This window comes from Nomascus leucogenys, chromosome 23 (genome assembly GCF_006542625.1).
Source record: "Nomascus leucogenys isolate Asia chromosome 23, Asia_NLE_v1, whole genome shotgun sequence".
In the NCBI taxonomy this organism is placed as follows: domain Eukaryota; kingdom Metazoa; phylum Chordata; class Mammalia; order Primates; family Hylobatidae; genus Nomascus; species Nomascus leucogenys.
In genome coordinates, this window is record NC_044403.1 from 31,660,406 (window position 1) to 31,681,729 (window position 21,324).

The following is a 21,324-nucleotide window of genomic DNA, read 5'->3' on the forward strand; positions in this document are numbered from 1 at the left end:
ATTTAAATACCTTCACATATGATCAAGACTTGAAAAATGCATAGTTCAAATTTCTGTAAGCCATACATGTACAAATTTTGCTTCTCGAAATGATTGTTAACTCCCCAAAAGGAATATTATCCATTTTACATTTGATTTCATTTTCTCATGGCACTCTGCATAGTGCCTTTAACACATTCCCCTTCTGAAACAACAAAAAAGATTAAACTTATCTGGGCAATAAACAAGGATACGTATTTATCTACATCTCCTTGTTAAAACAGAATTATCAAAAAGAAAATTAAAACAATAATCTAAGACATAGATCCCAAATTTTAAGATCAGACTTTAAATGACAGTGAAAACAATTAGCAACCTCATGAAAAAGTTTATTTAAGGCCAGGAGCAGTGGCTCACACCTGTAATCCCAACACTTTGGGAGGCGGAGGTCGGCGGATCACCTGAGGCCAGCAGTTCGAGACCAGCCTGCCCAACATGGCGAAACACCATCTCTACTAAAAATACAAAAAATTAGCCAGGAGTGGTGGTGTGCACCTGCAGTTCCAGCTACTCAGGAGGCTGAGGCAGGAGAATCACTTGAACCTGGGAGGTGGAGGCTGCACTGACCCGAGATCGCACCATTGCACTCCAGGCTGGACAAGAGCAAAACTGTCTCCAAAAAAAAAAAAAGTTTATTTAATGGCAAATAATAATGGCTTTTATCATGCGGCAAATCAAGCTATGACCTAAAATTATATAAATGTTAATAGTAAAAAGTCTCCAAATAATGAGAAAAAAAATGACAAAGTATTACACAAGGTTATCTTTTTGCATTTCTGAACTAGAAATTCTCTTGATTCCTAAGTAAATGAGAATCATAAAAATCAGACTCCAAAAAGAAAAGAAACACACAAGGCAAGAAACATTAAAATCACCTGCCATCCTATAATATTAAACAGTATTTTGTTCATGCAATATTTCAATGACAGTGCTTTAAATAATTATTTTTAAAATAAGCTTCCAACTAAACTCAACATACAGAATTATTTCAAGGCATAATCAAAAAAGAAGTATGATGATAATCTGGTTAAATGCTGTTTAGAATAAAAAAATATATAAATCATCCAAAGTCTGTTTTTTTTTTTTTTTTGAGACGGAGTCACGCCCTGTCTCCCAGGCTGGAGTGCAGTGGTGTGATCTCAGCTCACTGCAAGCTCCACCTCCCGGGTTCACGCCATTCTCCTGCCTCAGCCTCCCGAGTAGTTGGGACTACAGGTGCCCACCACCACACCCAGCTAATTTTTTGCATTTTTAGTAGAGACGGGGTTTCACCGTGTTAGCCAGGATGGTCTCGATCTCCTGACCTCGTGATCCGCCCGCCTCAGCCTCCCAAAGTGCTGGGATTACAGGCGTGAGCCACTGTGCCAGGCCCCATCCAAAGTCTTAGTAGCTCTGCAGTTCCACTAAGCTCACAGCTAGATTTTCATTCTTTTGTCAAACATACACTAAAAACCCTCCTAACTCCCAATTTTAAAAAAGAAAAAGCCTTCCCTGTTACACACTATTCTAACTCTCCAACCAGCAGTATTTGAAAGTTCAGTAACAAAAGAAGGATGAGACATAAAAATTGCTGAGTATTTATATTAGAAACATCTTCTAAAAGAACTCAGTAATAAAGAACCACACACATCAAGCAATTCTAAGCAAATGTGTCTTTACATCTGATAGGATCCTAGAACAAGGTCTCTATGGTCCAATCAGATCAAGTATTTCGAATGGACCTAAATCCCCAGTCTCAGACCGAAATGGGGAGATATTTAATTACTGTAAATCCTATTAAACCAAACTTCTTTATAAAGTGGAAGATGCCTGACCTCTGAGGGCTACGGAGGGTATAATGAATGCAGAGTTTAATTAGGCCCCACTGCTCGCTGACTATAATCTATTAATTAGCATTCTCTGTCTCTGTATCTCATTGCAGTGTTTCACTTTACTTTAAAATTGCACCCTTCGTTTTTTGGACCAAAGTTATGCAATTTTAGGATTGTGTAGTAATTACAGTGGGTATACGAAGAATACATCGCTGCCAGCACTGGTGTTTAATGAGGGCAAGGGGTGGAATCTAGATACGGTGGTGTTCACCATTCTTCAGCACATATGGGTTTTTTGGCATGAAAATCCTGTGGACTGTTTCACTGGAACTGAACTGAAGTATTCAGAAGATTCAAATATTTTGTCTTTGAATGCAGACTGATACTCAGAAAGGATATTACATATTTTCCACACAGCTTCTGAAGTATAGGCATAAACAACTGCTTCAATTATTTCAAAATGAACAAGTACGCCAATAACTTTTTTCACTAAAATTGACATTTCTGAGTCACTTCATAATAAAAACCATCTTAGTGAGGGGCATAGTTTCAGCATCATCAACAAGGTATAACGGTGACTAGCTAATTCCAGGTATAATGGCGATAAATCCAGTAACTTCAAATCTACTCTAAATTTGATACACACACACACACACGTATAATCTTATACACACATATACTGTCAATCCATTCTTGAAAAGTAGAGCCTTTAAAAATAAGTGTTTATTCATAGGCAATTTTTCCACAATATTTCTTAATTCTTTTAAATTTTTATTTATTTTTATTTATTTTTAAGAGACAAGGTCTCACTATGTTGCCCAGGCTGGACTCAAACTCCTGGACTCAAGGGATTCTCCTGCCTCAGCCTCCTGAGTAGCTAACACTACCGGCATATACTACCATATCCAGCTCACAGTATTTCTTATAATAAAAAATTATGTCTCAGCCACTTTTCAACTAAATCAAACTGTGATTTTATTAACAATACATTTGAAATTGTATAATATTCAAATATGACACACTGATAATTATCTAAAAACATATAAAGAATCTCATATTTGGGCACTAGTATACACCATTACATACTCCAAATTTACCAATATCATTTTTACCAAGAATAAAAAAGGAACCCAATACAACCCCTAAAAATACAGATACAGTTTCCAAGACCTAGGTTATATTGATACTTGACCACAAAACTAAAGAAAGCAAACTCATTTTTTTCTCCTGATATTTACAATTCAATACCAAACTATAAAAACAGAATTTAAGCCAGGCATGGTGACTCATGCCTGTAATCCCAACACTTTGGGAGGCTGAGGCGGGCAGATCACCTGAGGTCAGGAGTTTGAGACCAGCCTGGCCAACATGGCAAAATCCTGTCTCTACTAAAATACAAAAAATTAGCCGGGCGTGGTGGCACGTGCCTGTAATCCCAGCTACTTGGGAGGCTGAGGCAGGGGAATCGCTTGAACTCACGAGGTGGAGGCTGCAGTGAGCTGAGATCGTGCCACTGCACTCCAGCCTGGCAACAGAGCAAGACTCCGTCTCAAAAAAAAAAATACAAAAATTAGCCAGGCATGGTGGCACACGCCTGTAATCCTGACCACTCGGGAGGCTGAGGCAGAAGAATCGCTTGAACCCGGGAGGCAGAGGTTCCAGTAAGCCGAGATTGTGCCATTGCACTCCAGCCTGGGCAACACTGAGACTCCAGCTCAAAAAAAAAGGCCAGGTGCGGTGGCTCATGCCTGTGATCCCAACACTTTGGGCGGCCAAGGCAGGTGGATTACCTGAGGTCGCGAGTTCAAGACCAGTCTGGTCAACATGGTGAAACCCGTCTCTACTAAAAATACAAAAAATTGGCCAGGCACGGTGGCTCACACCTATAATCCCAGCACTTTGGGAGGCCGAGGTGGGCGGATCATGAGGTCAGGAGATTGAGACCATCCTGGCTAACACAGTGAAACTCCACCTCTACTGAAAATACAAAAAATTAGCTGGGCGTGGTGGCAGGTGCCTGTAGTCCCAGCTACTCAGGAGGCTGAGGCAGGAGAATGGCATTAACCCGGGAGGTGGAGCTTGCAGTGAGCCGAGATCGCGCCACCACACTCCAGCCTGAACAACAGAGTGAGATTCTGTCTCAAAAAAAAAAAAAAAAATTAGCCAGGTGCAGTGGCACACACCTGTAATCCCAGCTACTCCACAGGCTGAGACGGAAGAATCACTTGAACCCTGGAGATGGAGGTTGCAGTGAGCCAAGGTTACACAACTGCACTCCAGCCTGGGTGACACAGTGAGGCTCTGTCTCAAAACAACAATTAAAAAAAAAAAAACTGAGAATGTACTATTATTTTATATTTAGGAATGATTTTTTTGGTGTTGTCCTTCAACTGACAAATTCAACTAATTTACTTGGTAGTGCAATGCAAATTAAAAACTAAAGTCAGTATTGTACTGACAACTCAAAAATGTCAAATGAAGAAAATGTACTTCACTGTTCTGCTATCATGTATCATTTGAACATTTATCTGGTGCATCAATGATTCACAAGGTGAGGAGACATCAAAATCACCTGGAGGGCTCTTTTTAACTAAACATATCTAAATTTTTTTGTTGTTGTTGTTATACTTTAGGTTTTAGGGTACATATGCACAATGTGCAGGTTTGTTACATATGTATCCATGTGCCGTGTTGATTTCCTGCACCCATTAACTCGTCATTTAGCATTAGGTATATCTCCTAATGCTGTTCCCTCCCCCCTCCCCCAACCCCTCAACAGTCCCCGGAGTGTGATGTTCCCCTTCCTGTGTCCATGAGTTCTCATTGTTCAATTCCCACCTATGAGTGAGAACATGCGGTGTTTGGTTTTTTGTCCTTGCGATAGTTTACTGAGAATGATGTAACTGGAAAACATATCTAAAATTTTAAACACCCTTTCCCCCTACACACACCCCATCCACTGAGGGTCCCTGTCACAGTTAATGATCATTATGAACAAGAGCAGGTCACATCCTTGAGATGGAAAGTGGTAGAATAAAGGATGAGACACACTGAGCAAAGGGTCCCTTGTTTCTTTTCCTTTCTTTTATGGTTGAGCTCAAAAGTGCCATAACAGAACCATCACAAATTGACAAACAGGCAACAGACAAGTTTAAGACTTAGATTTACACCCGGCGTAGTGGCTCATGCCTATAATCCCAGCACTTTGGGAGGCCAAGGTGGGCGGATCACGAGGTCAGGAGTTCAAGACCAGCCTGGCCAACATGGTGAAACCCCATCTCTACTAAAATATAAAAATTAGCCAGGTGTGGTGAGGGACACCTGTAATCCCAGCTACTAAGGAGGCTGAGGCAGGAGAACTGCTTGAACCGGGACCCAGGAGGCAGAGGTTGCAGTGAGCCAAGATCGCATCACTGTACTCCAGCCTGGGCTACAGAGCGAGACTCCATCTTAAAAAAAAAAAAAAGAATTAGATTACATTTACTAAATTCTAAAGATCCCAAGAGTGGTTTCTCATCAGAACCACCAGAGAAGCTTGTTCAAAACATAAGTTCCTGGACCCCATCTCCAGAGATTGTACTTAAGGCCTGGCAATCTATGTTTTAACCAAATATGCCTGTTGATGTTGATGTTTCTGAGCCAGCATTTAAGAACCCTGTCCTTAATTTCAGACTCCATCAGTGGGGTCTATTTTAGCTTTTTTTCTTTCTTTATGCATTCTTAAAGTCTTACTGACTCAAACTCAAAGAACTTCCTAAGGAATATTTTTTAAAGGACAATTTATCTTCTTTAAAGAAGCTAAGTCTCCAAGAAAGAGATTTAAGTATAAAAACATTCAAATTTTGAGTACTGACAACTTAAATTTAATAACTGATTAAAAAGTAAAAGCAAAGTACTTTGAAGTTACAATGTATCTGAGAAAGAATAAAATTATCATAATTTCTAATTACTTAGAAATCTGATTCAAATGAATTCAAGGTTTTTTTTTTTTTTTTTTTTTTTTTTTTTGAGACGGAGTCTCGCTCTGTTGCCCAGGCTGGAGTGCAGTGGCGCGATCTCGGCTCACTGCAAGCTCCGCCTCCCGGGTTCACGCCATTCTCCTGCCTCAGCCTCTCCGAGTAGCTGGGACTACAGGTGCCTGCCACCACGCCCGGCTAATTTTTTTTTGTATTTTTAGTACAGATGGGGTTTCACCGTGGTCTCAATCTCCTGACCTTGTGATCCGCCCGCCTCGGCCTCCCAAAGTGCTGGGATTACAAGCATGAGCCACCGCGCCCGGCCCCGAATTCAAGGTTTTTAATTTGCGTTGTACTACCAAGTAAATTTGAAGAATTTTGGCCCTGTGATATTAACTAGAATAGATACAATAGAATAGTAGGAGGCATTAAAAATAATGATTGAGATATATATTAGAGTCCTTTAATATACAGTAGAAATGTTGTTAGCTAAAAAAAGGTCACAGCATAATACCAGTAGTATTCCACTCAGGTAAATCTGTTATGTGTATATGCATAGAGATATTTCAGTAAAGAGAAATGTCAAACAGTGGAATAGCAAAGTTGTCAGTAGATGGGAGGATGTGGAATATATTTTGCTTTCATATCTATGCTTTTCTGTTTTATATTTATGAACAGAAAAATTGAGCTATTTTTATTGCTGAAAATGTGTCTGGAACTTTAACATACAAAATGTAATGTAACTAGAGATCTTCAAGTAGCCAAAACAGTAGATCTGAATATCTGGACTGCATATTGGTAAAAATGGTAAGACAATCAACAGAAATCTTAAATTAGATTTACAGTCATATGTCGCTTAATGACAGAGATATGTTCTGAGAAAGGCGATTTCATCATTGTGCAAAGATCGTCAAGTGGACTTATACAAACCCATCTGGTACGGCCTACCACACACCTAGGATATAGGATATAGCCTACTGCTGCTAGGCCACAAACCTGTACAGCATGTTACTGTGTTGAATACTGTAGGCAACTGTAACACAATGGTAAATATCTGTGTATCTAAACACATCTAAGCATAGAAAAGATATAGTGAAAACACTGTATTATAATCTTTGTTTTTTGTTTTGTTTTTAGAGACAGGGTCTCACTCTCACCCAGGCTGGAGTACAGTGGCCCAATCTCGGCTGACTGTGGCCTCAACCTCCCAGGCTCAGGTGATCCTCCTGCCTCAGTCTCCCAAGTAGTACAGGCGCCCACCACCAAACCCTGCTAATTTTTTTCTATTTTGTGCAGAGACAGGGTTTCACCATTTTGCCCAGGCTGGTCTCAAACTCCTGGCCTCAACCAATCCGCACCCTCTCAGCCTCACAAAGTGCTGGGAGTACAGGTGTGAGCTACCACACCTGGCTAACACTATATTGTAATCTTATGGGACCATAGTGATACATGAGGTCCATCACTGACCTAAACATCTTTGTGTGACAGATGACTTCTTCATCAGAGACACAGATCATTTCTGATTGCTTCTTTACTTCTCAGTATCATTTAAGAACACTGCAGAAATTGGTATCAGTTGCTTTCTTTATAATTTTTATTAACCTAATCCAAAAAATAAAGTGTAATACCAACAATGAGGTAGCTAATTACATATTCTCCTTTAAGAATGTAAGACAGAGGCCGGGCGCGGTGGCTCACGCTTGTAATCCCAGCACTTTGGGAGGCCGAGGCGGGCAGATCACGAGGTCAGGAGATCGAGACCACGGTGAAACCCCATCTCTACTAAAAATACAAAAAAAAATTAGCCGGGCGTGGTGGCGGGCACCTGTAGTCCCAGCTACTCGCAGAGGTTGAGGCAGGAGAACGGCGTCAACCCGGGAGGCGGGGCTTGCAGTGAGCCGAGATTGCGCCACTGCACTCCAGCCTGGGCGACAGAGCGAGACTCCGTCTCAAAAAAAACAGAATATAAGACAGCATTTTTAAGGAGGAAAAAAATTCAAATGTGCAAGTTTAAGAAAAATTCTAAAAGTACAGACAACTTGGGCCATGAGGGAAAAAAATGTGAAAAGAGAAAAATTCTAAAAGTCTTTTAAACAAAAAGTATGGGCTGGGCATGGTGGCTCACGCCTACAATCCCAGCACTTCCGGAGGCCAAGGCAGGTGGACCACCTGAGGTCAGGAGTTTGAGACCAGCCTGGCCAACACGGTGAAACCCCGTCTCTACTAAAAATACAAATATCAGCCGGGCGTGGTGGCAGGCACCTGTAATCCCAGCTACTCAGGAGGCTGAGACAGGAGAAGCACTTGAACCTGGGAGGTGGAGGTTGCAGTGAGCTGAGATTGCGTCACTGCACTTCAGCCTGGGAGACAGAGCAAGACTCCATCTCAAAAAAAAAAAAAGTATGTTTAACATTTTAACTAGCAGAGCCTGAATATGATTTGTTCATATCTTTGGAGTCATCAGCTTCCTCACTGAATGTGACATGGCTATCACCAAACATCAACTATAACCTGGAGGAGCACAGAAAAATAAGTGAATATTTCCTGTAGCTAATGTGACAGCACTTAGCTCTCAAATTGCAAAGCCCCGTAATTATAATGCCCAGTCATCTCATTTATTTTCTACAAGTAAACAATCACACCAAGTTGCCTTTCCTCCACCTTAAATGTAAAGAAAGAACAAAAAGCTACAAAAGCATCCTGAAGTTAAACTTTCATGAATGGCAACAAAAAGAACAGTTACTTATTGTTTGTACTTAATAAATACATAATCAACATTAACTTTTTTTTTTTTTTTTTTTGAGACAGAGTCTCACTCTGTCACCCCAGACTGGAGTGCAGTGGCAGGATCTCAGCTCACTGCAACCTCCACCTCCTAGGTTTATCCCAGATTTATGTGATTCTCCTGCCTCAGCCTCCTTAGAAGCTGGGATGACAGGCACACGCCATCACACCTGGCTAATTTTTGTATTTTTAGTAGAGTCGAGGTTTCACCATGTTGCCAGGCTGATCTCGAACTCCTGACCTCAATAATCTGCCCACCTCGGCCTCCCAAGTGCTAGGATTACAGGTGTGGGCCACCGCACCCGGCCAACATTAACTTTTTAAAAGTAATTTCTGTTCTCAGCTGACAGCACTGATTTATCTTGTGATAGTCATTTTGTTTTGTTTTTTAAGAATGACTTTTTGACATTATGACAAATCTTAATGGTATACCTTACACTTAAGTTACCTAGTCTAAATACATTTGCTAATAGATATTAGAGTGTGTGGCAAAATTATACTCTCAGAAGAATTGAAAAAAAAGAAAAGATAACATATGCTGGAAGGAAAGACACAAAGAGAAAGAGAAACCAGAGAAAAGAACCAAGCAAGAATGGGAGCAAGCAGACATGTGCAACTAGAAAAAAACAGGGCACAGGACCAGATTTGGAAAGGGCTGAGAAATGGAGGACACGAAATAGTAAAACCAACAGGAAAAAGATACATATACTACGAAGGGAAAAATCTAGGAGAGGACAAAAAGGCTATTTCATTTATATACATGAATTCAGCCAACAAAGGTAAACACACATGTAGAACTTACCTGGTTTTCCTCCTGTACAACTCTGTACTGTTCCTTCCAAACGGTGATTTTGGAAGCTTCATCCTTTCTCAGGGCTCGTTCTTTCTTCAGCTCTGGGCTCCAGAAGGTCTTGATGCTATTCATTGAAGAACTCAGTTTGCTCTCCTTTACTTCCACATCCTTCCGCAAGAGATCATTTTCCCTTAACACTTCTTTCAGCTGTGTCTGCAGATCCATGATTGTGTTATCTCTCGCCTGACGAAGGGAGTGAGGTACAGTGGATGCCATACTCACAGGGGGGAGGTGATGCTCTCCAAATGCTATGGTGTCACTAGCAACCCCACTGCTAGCTATATTGGGGCTACTACCCATAGCAGTCATCCGAACACCATAAGGCAGACGTCCCCCAGAACGGCCAAGTGTCATGGTGCTTTTAGGTGTTTCTGAACCCACATTTTCATGGTCACTTAGATACATAGGGCCAGAGGTGGCATAGGCAGCATTTAAAGATTGTATATTTTCCATTGAAAGGGTTTTCCCACTGCCACCTCCAACACTGCTTCCCGAACTCCCTCCTGTACTATTGGTTCGACGATGACCCAAGCGAGGGGAACGTGGAAGCCTGGGTGAACGCCCAGGGCTCTGGTTGCTCGGTTCCACCTTCCCAACAGAGCGAGCACTTCCATACATGGTTGCAAGGTCAGAAAGGGTGTAAAGCAGAAAATCGACAAAAACAACAACAAAAATGGGAACTTTGTGAGGTGTCTCTATAGCTATAAGTTGGTTTAAGGTTAATCAGAAGAAGGTCCCCAAGCTGTCCAATCTTGAAGAAGTATCTTACACCATATCTGTAAAGAAAAGATCACACATTAAATCCTCCAATAATAAATATTTCCCTTCTCAGAAACTTTCCATTACCCCCACTTAAAGAAGATCTAGCCCTTCTACCATGTATTTACTCATGCATTCAGAATGTGATTACAGCATAATGTACTCATAGTAAACAATATTTTAGAGATGCTTTAGATGTCTCAAAACTGAATGCTGAAAACATACCATGCAACTGGAAAACAAACAAAAAAGTGCCAGGTGCAATGGCTCATGCCCATAATCCCAGCGCTTTGGGAGGCCAAGGTGGCAAGATCGCTTGAGGCCAGGAGGGCAAGACCAACCTGGGATACATAGCAAGACCCTGTCTACAAAAAATAAAAAGGAAAAAAAAAACAAGAAGTATGAAGATTGACAAGGAAAAGCTTAAACTCAATGTCTGAATATGTGATTTGCTAACTGAAAACCCAAGATAATCAACTGACAAGTTATTAGAATAACAGAACTCAACAAACTGGTCAAACTCAATATCAATATATAAATATCAATGTATACATCAGTAGTAACAACTAGAAAATGCAGTTTCTAATTTAAAAGAAATTTTAAATCCCATTCACAACAGCAACAAAACCATAAAAGTACTTTGACGTAAATCAACAGAAATGTGCAAGCATTTTGGGGGAAAAAACTGTAACATTTTACTGAAAGACATGAAAGAACACCTAAACAAGTTATCTGTGTTCATGGATGAGAAGACAAACACTGTTAAGATTCAGTTCTTCCTCAACTACTTAGCACAATCTCAGTGAAAAATCTCTGCAGCATTTTGCTAACCAGCTAGAGATCCCTTCCTTTCACAGGTGTTGAAGAATTTTTCAAGTAACTCAACAAGCTGACTCTAAAATTCAAATGGAGAGTAAAGATACAAGAGTAACCAAACAATTTAAAATAGATGAACAAAGAAGGAAGACAGCCCTCAACAGCAAGATAAATTACAAATCCGTAATTCTTCATCTGTACTGCAAAAATCCAAAAACCTCTGAAAATAAGTTTCTCCTTTTAACTCATCTAGCAGCAAAACTTGACCTGATCTGAGCTTACTTACTGTTTATATGTAGCCCACATAGTGTGACTTCATATATTTCATTAAGAAAACCATGTGTGTGATTACTGGATACTACATAATACCCCCTAAATATTACTGGAAAAAATTGCTGACAACAAAACCACATCTGACCTGCCAGGTTTCTCATAAAGTATTGTAGCCTTGTAAAACTATAATAACGAAAACTGTATAGTACTAGCCCAAGAACAGGGTCTAAATTATATATGGGAATTTAATATATGTTAAAAGTAACATTTCAAAACAGTGAGTGATATGGTTTGGCTGTGTCCCCACTCAAATCTCACCTTGAATTGTAATAATCTTCATGTATCAAGGGTAGGGCCAGGTGTACTTAACTGAATCATGGGAGCAGTTTCCCCTCTACTGTTCTTGTGGTCGTGAATAAGTCTAATGGGATCTGATAGTTCTATAAATGGGAGTTCCCCTGCACAAGTTCTCTTGCCTGTCACCATATAAGACATAATTTTGCTCCTCATTCGCCTTCTGCCATGATTGTGAAGTCTCCCCAGCCATGCGGAACTGAGAGTCCATTAAGCCTCCTTCCTGGCAGGGTGCAGTGGCTCACACCTGTAATTCCAGCAATTTGGGAGGCCAAGGCGGGCGGATCACCTGACGTCAAGAGTTCGAGACCAGCCTGACCAACACAGCGAAACCCAGTATCACTAAAAGTACAAAAATTAACCGAGCATGGAGGCAGGTGCCTGTAATCCTAGCTACTCAGGAGGCTGAGGCATGAGAAGCTTGAACCCAGGTGGCAGACATTGCAGTGAGCCGAGATCGCGCCACTGCACTCCAGCCTGGGTGACAAGAGTGAGACTCCGTCTCAAAAAAAAAGAAAACTTTCTTTTTGAAATTACCTAGTCTTGGGCATGTCTACATTAGCAGCATGAGAACAGACTAATACAGTGAGAAAACGAAAAAATCACTCAATAAATGAAGTTTAAATACTTGTTACTCTTCGAGAAAAATATACTCGTCTTCACATAGTACACCAAAATAAATTCCATATACATTAAAAGATATAAATTTTTTAAACCATTAAAAGTACTAGAAGAAAATTTTGGAGAATATCCTTGTGAACTTGAGTTAGGAAAAGGCTTCTTAAATAAAAAACCAGGCCGGGCGCGGTGGCTCACGCTTGTAATCCCAGCACTTTGGGAGGCCGAGGCGGGCGGATCACGAGGTCAGGAGATCAAGACCATCCTGGCTAACATGGTGAAACCCCGTCTCTACTAAAAATACAAAAAATTAGCCGGGCGTGGTGGCGGGCGCCTGTAGTCCCAGCTACTCAGGAGGCTGAGGCAGGAGAATGGCGCAAACCCGGGAGGCGGAGCTTGCAGTGAGCCAAGATCGCGCCACTGCACTCCAGCCTGGGCGACAGAGCAAGACTCCGTCTCAAAAAAAAAAAAAAAAAAAAAAAACCAGAAGCAAAAACCATAAAGAAAAACAACCAACACATTTAATTATGTCAAAGTGACAAAGTATTATACCAAAAAATACTGTAAATAAAATTAAAAGATAAACCAAAAGCTAGGTGAAAAATACAGTCAACGTAAGTATAATGATCTGTAAACAGAGTATGTAAAGAATTCCTACATAGGAAATGCCAATTTTGAAACAGCAATAATTAGAGGGAAGGAAACTTATGTTATGAAGGGGAAAAATGTTTGTGGAGGCTTTAGCTCAACTTATAAAGCTTTATACTCAAACTACCATAAAGCACCTGAATTTTTTTTTCAAAAAAGAAAACATGTTCATACTCTACAAGTCTAATTAAAACAAATTTTAAAACCACAAGCAGTTGTCCCTTGGTGTCTGCTGGGGACTGGCTCCAGCAGAAAGTATCCAGATATCCAAGACCTCCCCAGACGACAAAAATCCCAGGATGCTCAAGTCCCTGATTCAAAATGACATAGTAATTGCATAAAACCTATGGATATCCTTCAGTATACTTTAAATCATCTCTAAATTACTAATACTTAATACAGTGTAGATGCTATGTAAATCGTTGTTATACTTATTGTGTTTTTTATTTGTATTATTTTTCCATGTTATATTATTTTTTCCCAAGTATTTTTTGTCCACTTTTTTTTTCAAGATGACTTTAAGATTCCTTCCCAAATATTTCTGGTCCACAGTTGGTTTGATCTGCGGATGCAGAACCACTATACTATAGCTATCAACTTTATACACTTCTTTCAAAGACAATACAGATCTAAACTAGATCTCTCTGATTTCCTGGCATCATTTCAAAGAATTGGCTTAGGTCAAGTAACAACAGGCTGCGGCATATTAAGCAATATTTTCCCAAAATCCGTTGTTATGTAAATTGATTCTTATAAGTGTTTCTTCATTGAAAATAGTACCCAAGTAAATCATATTGTCAAAAATAAGATTCTAAAGACAGTATCTATTCTGGTCAAACTCAAACAGGTTAAAAATCCTCAAAAATGTGAACACACAGGTGGTCTCACCTCTACATTAGTGAACCAGTAAAGAAATCTCAACAAACAAGACAGGAAATACACAGAACCTGACCCTTTAAGGAAAGACTCCAATCTCCCTCCATCTCAGAAATTGCTATGGCACACTAAGTTCAGAAATTGCAATATTTTGCTAGTAATGTTACGAAATTCCTTTCCAGGACTAACTTAGCTCATGAAGTAAAAATTCCTTTTCATGAGTAATCTGGACTGTAAAGTGGGTGACAGGTAGTAATCTACAAATCATTACTTAAGATGAATTCTATTTCAAGATTGAAAAGGGATACAAAGTTTTTTCTAATTTGAACATTGCTTAAAATAAGAGAGCCATTAATTATCTGGAATCCTTTGAATAACAAAAGCTAACATTTAGTGAGTGTTTCATATGCCAGGCACTGTACTATGAGTTTTATAAGATTTAATACTTATATTAAATATAAATATTCAATATTCATTTATAATTTAATATTTTGTATGAATAAGTAAGATGGGTCCTGTCATTATTTTCATTTTACAGATAAAGAAAGCTGAGACTTAGAGGGCTTAAGTGACTTATCTAAAGACACACAGCTATTAAATGGTAGGGTCAAGATTTGAATTAAGGCAGCCTAATTCCAGATCCCTGGAGGCTGTTAACTATCATGCTTGACCACCATCATCTGCTGATGTAACAGCTCAAGTGTCCGTAGGAAATTAAAGGTTCTCACAATTTTAAGGTAGTGTATCCTACTAATTTACCACTCTAAACTTTAGGTTACATCTTAGATTTTCCCAGGTGTAAAACTTAAACAATCACTTATATCTTTCTATTAAGTAGGAGAAAGTCTTTTTTAAAAGATGGTAGGCAGAACAAAATAAGTAAAATAATAAAATTATTCAGAAATTCAAGAGTTTCAGGAATCACACCATGAGAACTTTAAACTGCCACATTCACACACACACACAAAAATCCCAACCGTGCTGCTGTGTGGAACTCTATATTCATGTAGTGGTGTAACTAAATCACACTAAATAGGCTAAGATACAATAACAAAAATTCACATTGTTTTCAACATTAGCAGGTGCACATTCTAATATTCAAGACACTTTCAAATCCAAAATCGTATTTCCAAGTGGAATCTGTTATTTTCAGAACTATATTCATGTATATGAAAAGGGAAGGAATTCACCAGCTCTATCTGAAGGAAGCCCTCATATCAGCTTTTTAATCTCATGAGCTTTAGGGAAGACAGTGTTTTTAAAAAATTCTTTTTAAAAATATGGAACAAAGCCACAAAATAATAATTCTTGCACTTTAAACAATTTGACCAAAAACATGACCAAATAAGTTACACAGTATGACTCAATTGATGTAAAATTCTAGATTTATTATGACAGAAAGCTACTAAGTACATGACTAGGGACTGGGTAGAGGGAGGCATGGATCATAAAGGAGCAGGGGGAAACTTCTGGGGGTGATTAAAATGTTCTCTATTGTGTTTGGGATGATGGTTTCACAGGCATATATGTATGTCAAAACTGATCAAACTGTATAAATATGTGCAATTACTGTATATAAATTATACCACAAGAGTTTGGGGAAAATTGCATGTATTTTAAACTTTCTCTAAATTAAGCCAAAAGAAACACCTTCATTCATTTATATACCTAGAGTCCCGATTGCTGCTAGAGAAAATCATGCAGCTGTTCAGTTTGATTTCCTACCTCAGCTATACCCATATTTCTCCCCTAGAGCCCCACAAGTCCCTTAGTTAGCTTCCTATGCAATATTTGTTATGGTAGGTTATTTCAAATCTTGGCCTTCTGCCTCTCACTTTCAGCAAATGACTTCATATTATGGGATGAATTGTGTCCCCTAATCCAAAATTCCTAAATTGAAGTCTTAACTCCCATACCTCAGAATGTGACTATATTTCAGATAGGGTCCTTAAAGAAGTAATTAAGGTTCAAGGAGGGTATTGGGGTGGGCCCTAATCCAATATAACTAGTATCCTTATAAAAACAGATTAGGACACAGGCAAGCACAGAGGAAAGACCATGTAAAGACACCAGAAAATGGCCATGTACAACCCAAAGAGATAGGCCTCCAGAAGAAACCAACCATGCCAACACCTTCGTCTCAGAATTGTAGCTTCCAGAATTATGACAAAATACATTTGTGTGCCGGACACGATGGCTCACGCCCGTAATCCCAGCACTTTGGGAGGCCATAGTGGGCGGATCACCTGAGGTCAGAAGTTCAAGACCAGCCTGGCCAACATGGTGAAACCCTGTCTCTACCAAAAATACAAAAATTAACCGGGCATGGTGGCGACTGCCTGTAGTCCTAGCTACTCTGGAGGCTGAGGCAGGAGAATTGCTTGAACCCGGGAGGCGGAGGTTGCAGTGAACAGAGATGGCACCACTGCACTCCAGCCTGGGCAACAGAGCGAGACTCTGTCTCGGAAAAAAAGAAAAGGAAAGAAAAGAAATTGTTGTTAAGCCACATCGTCAGTGGTCTTGTGGGGGGGCGGGGTGGAGGGGCGGGAGATGTTTTGTGTTTTCCTTTGTTGAGACAGGGTCTCCTCTGTCACCCAGGCTGGAGTGCAGTGATACGATCACAGCTCACCGTGGCCTCAACCTCCCAGGCTCAAGCACTTCTCCCACCTCAGCCACCTGAGTAGCTGAGACTACAGGCGAGCATCAGCACATCCAGCTAATTTTTGTATTTTTGGTAGAAGTGGGGTTTCACCACGTTGCCCAGGCTGGTCTCAAACTCCTGGGCCCAATGGATTCGCCTGCCTCAGCCTCCCAAAGCACTGGGATTACAGGCGTGAGCCACCGCGCCCAGTTGATGGTACTTTCTTATGGCAGCCCTACAAAACTTATGTATCTCACCTCCTACATTACAGAGAAACAGAGAAATCAAACAGGAACTATCTCAACTTCCTCTCGCCACATGTTCATTTACAGCAACAACCATCCTTAACTTCCTCTATTCTGATGGAAGTGGGCTACAGCTAATCCTTCCACAGGGTACTTTAGTCCCCATTCCCTCTGGCTTCTCCAGAGAAACCTTAGTTAATGATCGCTTTTCCTCTCTAATGCCTTTTTAACTTCTGTCTATAAATACATCTTGTTTCTTAAGCACTCCCAATTTTTTGACACTCTCCTCTCTTGGTTTCTTTATATCATATGCTCTTTTCTTCTAACCCTCCTCCTCCTTTGTTCGCCCCTCCCTTAAATGTTTCTGATCTTCATCCCTATGTTATTCTCACACTACAGTATCTCCTTAAGAAATCTTTTCTCCCTGCCTCCACCAGCTTAAAATAACATATGTACAACAAAGACTCCAAATTTACTACTTCTCCAGTACTTTTTTACTTCTCCTCTGAGAATCAGAACTATGTATCCCACTTCTGGACATCTTCGCTTATACTCCTCACATGCACCTCAAATATGCCATGCCCCCAAACTGAACTCCACATCAAGGTCTCCCCATTCCAAAACCAGATCTGCTGCTGCAGGGGGAAAAAAAAATCAGAAAAAGAACATGGCAGTGGACAACGTCTATCCAAATGAATAACATCAGCTGCTCAAGCCAGAGCCTGAGAGTCTTTCTGAAATCTTCATACTCCATATATACACATATTATCAAAAAAATACAATTCCTGTTTCTTTGATTTCTAGGAAATCTTCATAGTCCATATATACACATATTATCAAAAAAATACGATTCCTGTTTCTTTGATTTCTAGGAAATCTTCATACTCCATATATACACATATTATCAAAAAAATACAATTCCTGTTTCTTTGATTTCTAGGTACCTCTTAAACTGATCCTCTTCCTCCATTCCCACAATTATTACCCTGGTTTATGCCATCCTATCCTACCCGAATTAAAACAACTTTCTAACCTGCCTGCCCGCCTCTAGCCTCTAGTCCATTCTCAAGCTCTATGTAGAACTACCCACAAGACTGGGTAATTTATAAAAGAAAGAGGTTTAATTGACTCACAGTTCTGCAGGGCTGGGGAGGCCTCAGGAAGCTTACAGTCATGGCAGAAGGGGAAGCAAACACATTCTCCTTCAAGTGGCGGCAGGAAGAAGTGCCAAGCAAAGGGGTAAGAGCCCGTTACAAAACCATCAGATCTAGGCTGGGCACGGTGGCTCATGCCTGTAATCCCAACACTTTGGGAGGCCAAGGTCAGTGGATCACTTGAGGTCAGGAGTTCAAGACCAGCCTGGCCAACACGGCCTCTACTAAAAATACAAATATTACCCAGACATGCTCACTTGAACCCAGGAGGCAAAGGTTTCAGTGAGCCAAGATTATGCCACTGCACTCAAGCTGGGTGACAGAGCAAGACTCTGTCTCAAAAAAGAAAACAAAAATCAATCTCGTGGGCACTCACTATCAGAACAGTATGGGGTAACCAACCCCACAATTCAGTTACCACCAGGTCCCTCCACAACATGTAGGGATTGTGGGAACTACAATTCAAGAGGAGATTTCTGGGGACACAGCCAAACCATATCAGTCCCCTAATCAGTGTTTTTCAAACTTAGAATTATGACCCAATAGGAGGTTGTGAAATCAGCTTGATAAGCTGCAACCAAGCTTGTTTTCTTGTTTGTTTTAAATTAAGTAAAATCACTAAATATCCTGAGCCAGAATCACCCAACATACTCTTCACGAAATCTGAAATGTTTGTTTTTCAAATCCAGTAAGTTCTGAAGTAATTGTAATGCAACAAGAGATAACAGTGTTGTTTTCTGCAATGTTTCAGGTGTGCATATGCATGCACATGTGCATACTGGATCACAATATAAAATGCACTTCTTGGCCAGGCACAGCAGCCCGTGCCTGTAATCCCAGCACTTTGGGAGACCAAGGCAGTAGGATTGCTTGAGTCCAGGAATTCAAGACCAGCCTGGACAACATAGCAAGATCCTATCTATAGGAGAATAGAAATAGGATCTCTAAAATAAACAGATAAATAGAACAGAAAATAAAATGTATAGCTTATTTTCGTATCACACTAAAGTAAACATGAGCATTGTTGAGAACTGTGAAGGAACTAGGATTTTATTTAACCCTATTTACAGGTTAATACATTAGCCTATGACCATTTCATGGATACTGACAGAATACATGAGTCTCCTGGGTCAAACACAAAGAACTTTATTACTCACAGCACAGCAAGCATGAACACGTTTGCACTGTCTCCCTGTTACCCCCAAGTCCCATAAGGTGACACGGAGGGGCTAAGATGGATGCTACACATGCAGTGGATTTGCATCACAGCTAAGGAACACTGGGCTTAGGGAATCCACTTTTTTTTTTTTTTGAGACGGAGTCTTGTTCTGTCGCCCAGGCTGGAGTGCAGTGGCGCTATCTCGGCTCACTGCAAGCTCCGCCTCCCGGGTTCACGCCATTCTCCTGCCTTAGCCTCCCGAGTAGCTGGAACTACAGGCGCCCGCTGCCACACCTGGCTAATGTTTTGTATTTTTTAGTAGAGACGGGGTTTCACTGTGTTAGCCAGGATGGTCTCCATCTCCTGACCTCATGATCCGCCCGCCTGGGCCTCCCAAAGTGCTGGGATTACAGGCATGAGCCACCGTGCCCGGCCGGAATCCACCACTTTTATAGTAAGTAATAAGTAGGCCTGCTCTTTGTCTCAATGGAAGACATTACCTCCTCCCGCAAAGTGGCCGGCTGCAAACACAGTCCTGAAAAAAGGCCCGGGTTAGGGACAGTCAAGGCCTTGCTTGCATTCCTGGCATACTCAACAGGGTGTATATGAAATAAGAGTCTCAGCCGGGCGCAGTGGCCCACGCCTGTAATCCCAGCACTTTGGGAGGCTGAGGCAGGCGGATCACTTGAGGTCAGGAGTTTGAGACCAGCCTGGGTAATATGGAGAAACCCCATCTCTACTAAAAATACAAAAATTAGCCGGGCATGGTGGCACGTGCCTGTAATCCCTGCTACTCAGGAGGCTGAGGCAGAAGAATCGCTTGAACCCGGGAGGTGGAGGTTGCAGTGAGCCCAGACTGCAACACCGCACTCCTGCCTGGGTGAAAGAGCGGGACTCCATCTCAAAAAACGAAATAAGCTCATGGAAGATTCGTTCTCCTGACAATTATTTGTGGTAGTTTTAAAGTATGTTCATAAATTATTTAACGCTCCTCCCTTCAAGAGGGAGAGTAAATTTCCTCTCCTTGAATGTGGACTGGACTTAATGACTTGCTTCCAATGATGTACTTTCATGACTACTCTTAAAAGACACTGGAGCTTCTGTCTTCATCACTCTCTCAAATCACTCTCTCTCAGGAATCCAGCTGCCATGTCATGAGGATACTCAAACTTCAAACTACCCTGTGAAGAGAGTCACATATTCAGGAACTGAGGTCTCCTGCCAACAGCCACGTGAGATAGCTTCAAAGATCCTCCAATCCCAGTCAAGAATTGAAATGAGTGTAAACTCAGCAGTCAACATCTTGACTGCAACCTCACTAGATACCCTGAGTCAGAATCACCCAATACATACTCTTCATAAAATCTGAGATGTTTGTCTTTTTGTTTTGTTTCGTTGAGAAGGAGTCTCACTCTGCTGCCCAAGCTGGAGTGCAGTAGCACAATCTTGGCTCACTGCAACCTCCATCTCCCAGGTTCAAGGGATTCTCCTGCCTCAGCCTCCCAAGCAGCTGGGATGTGCCACCAGGCCCTGCTAATTTCTGTATTTTTAGTAGAGATGGGGTTTCGCCATATTGGCCAGGCTGGTCTCAAACTCCTGATATCAGGTGATCCATCTGCCTTGGTCTCTCAAAGTGCTGGGGTTACAGGCATGAGCCACTGTGCCCAGCCAGACGTTTGTTCTTTAAATCCAGTAAGTTTTGAAGTAATTTGTAAAGCAGCAAGAGATAACACAGTCTTGTTTTCTGCAATGTTTAAGGTGTGCGTATTGGATCACAATATGAAATGTTCTTCTTGGCCTGACACAGAGGCCCATGCCTGTAATCCTAGCACTTTGGGAGACCAAGGCAGGAGAATTGCTTGAGTCTAGGAGTTCAAGACCAGCCTGGACAACACAGCAAGATCCTATCTCTGCAAAAAAATTAAAAAAAAAAAAATAGCCCAGCATAGTGGCTCATGCCTGCAGTCCCAGCTACTCAGGAAGCTGAGGCAGGAAGATTGCTTGAACCCAAGAGTTTATGGCTACAGAGAGCCATGATAGTGCCACTGCACTACAGCATGGATGACACGGCAAGACCCTGTCTCAAAAAAGCAAAAAAAAAGTGATTCTTTTTATAGGTTCTAAACAATTCTCAACACCAGTGCCACAATGATCTTCTAGTATGATTCTCCAAATGGGTAAGGGATTCCAGGGGTGCTCGAGACCCTTGCAGGAGGTCCATGAGGGCAAAACCATTTTCGTAACAGGATGATGTTATCTGCCTTTTTCACTGTGATTCTCTCACAAGTGCATAATAGTGTTTTCCAGAGCTACATGACATGTGATAATATCCCACTGA

The 21,324-nt window shown here is 41.0% G+C and overlaps 1 protein-coding gene across 8 annotated transcripts in view; it reads right to left on the minus strand.

Moving 5' to 3' along the window:
• The window catches only part of ERC1 (ELKS/RAB6-interacting/CAST family member 1), a 481,383-nt gene that overhangs the window by 430,962 nt on the left and 29,097 nt on the right, over positions 1–21,324 (minus strand). For all 8 annotated transcript variants that reach the window (XM_030804352.1, XM_030804346.1, XM_030804349.1 and 5 more), the window contains exon 2: positions 9,393–10,219. In XM_030804352.1, the coding sequence (XP_030660212.1) occupies positions 9,393–10,061 (669 nt within the window). In that variant the 5' untranslated portion in view covers positions 10,062–10,219. The remainder of the gene's footprint in view (positions 1–9,392; positions 10,220–21,324) is intronic.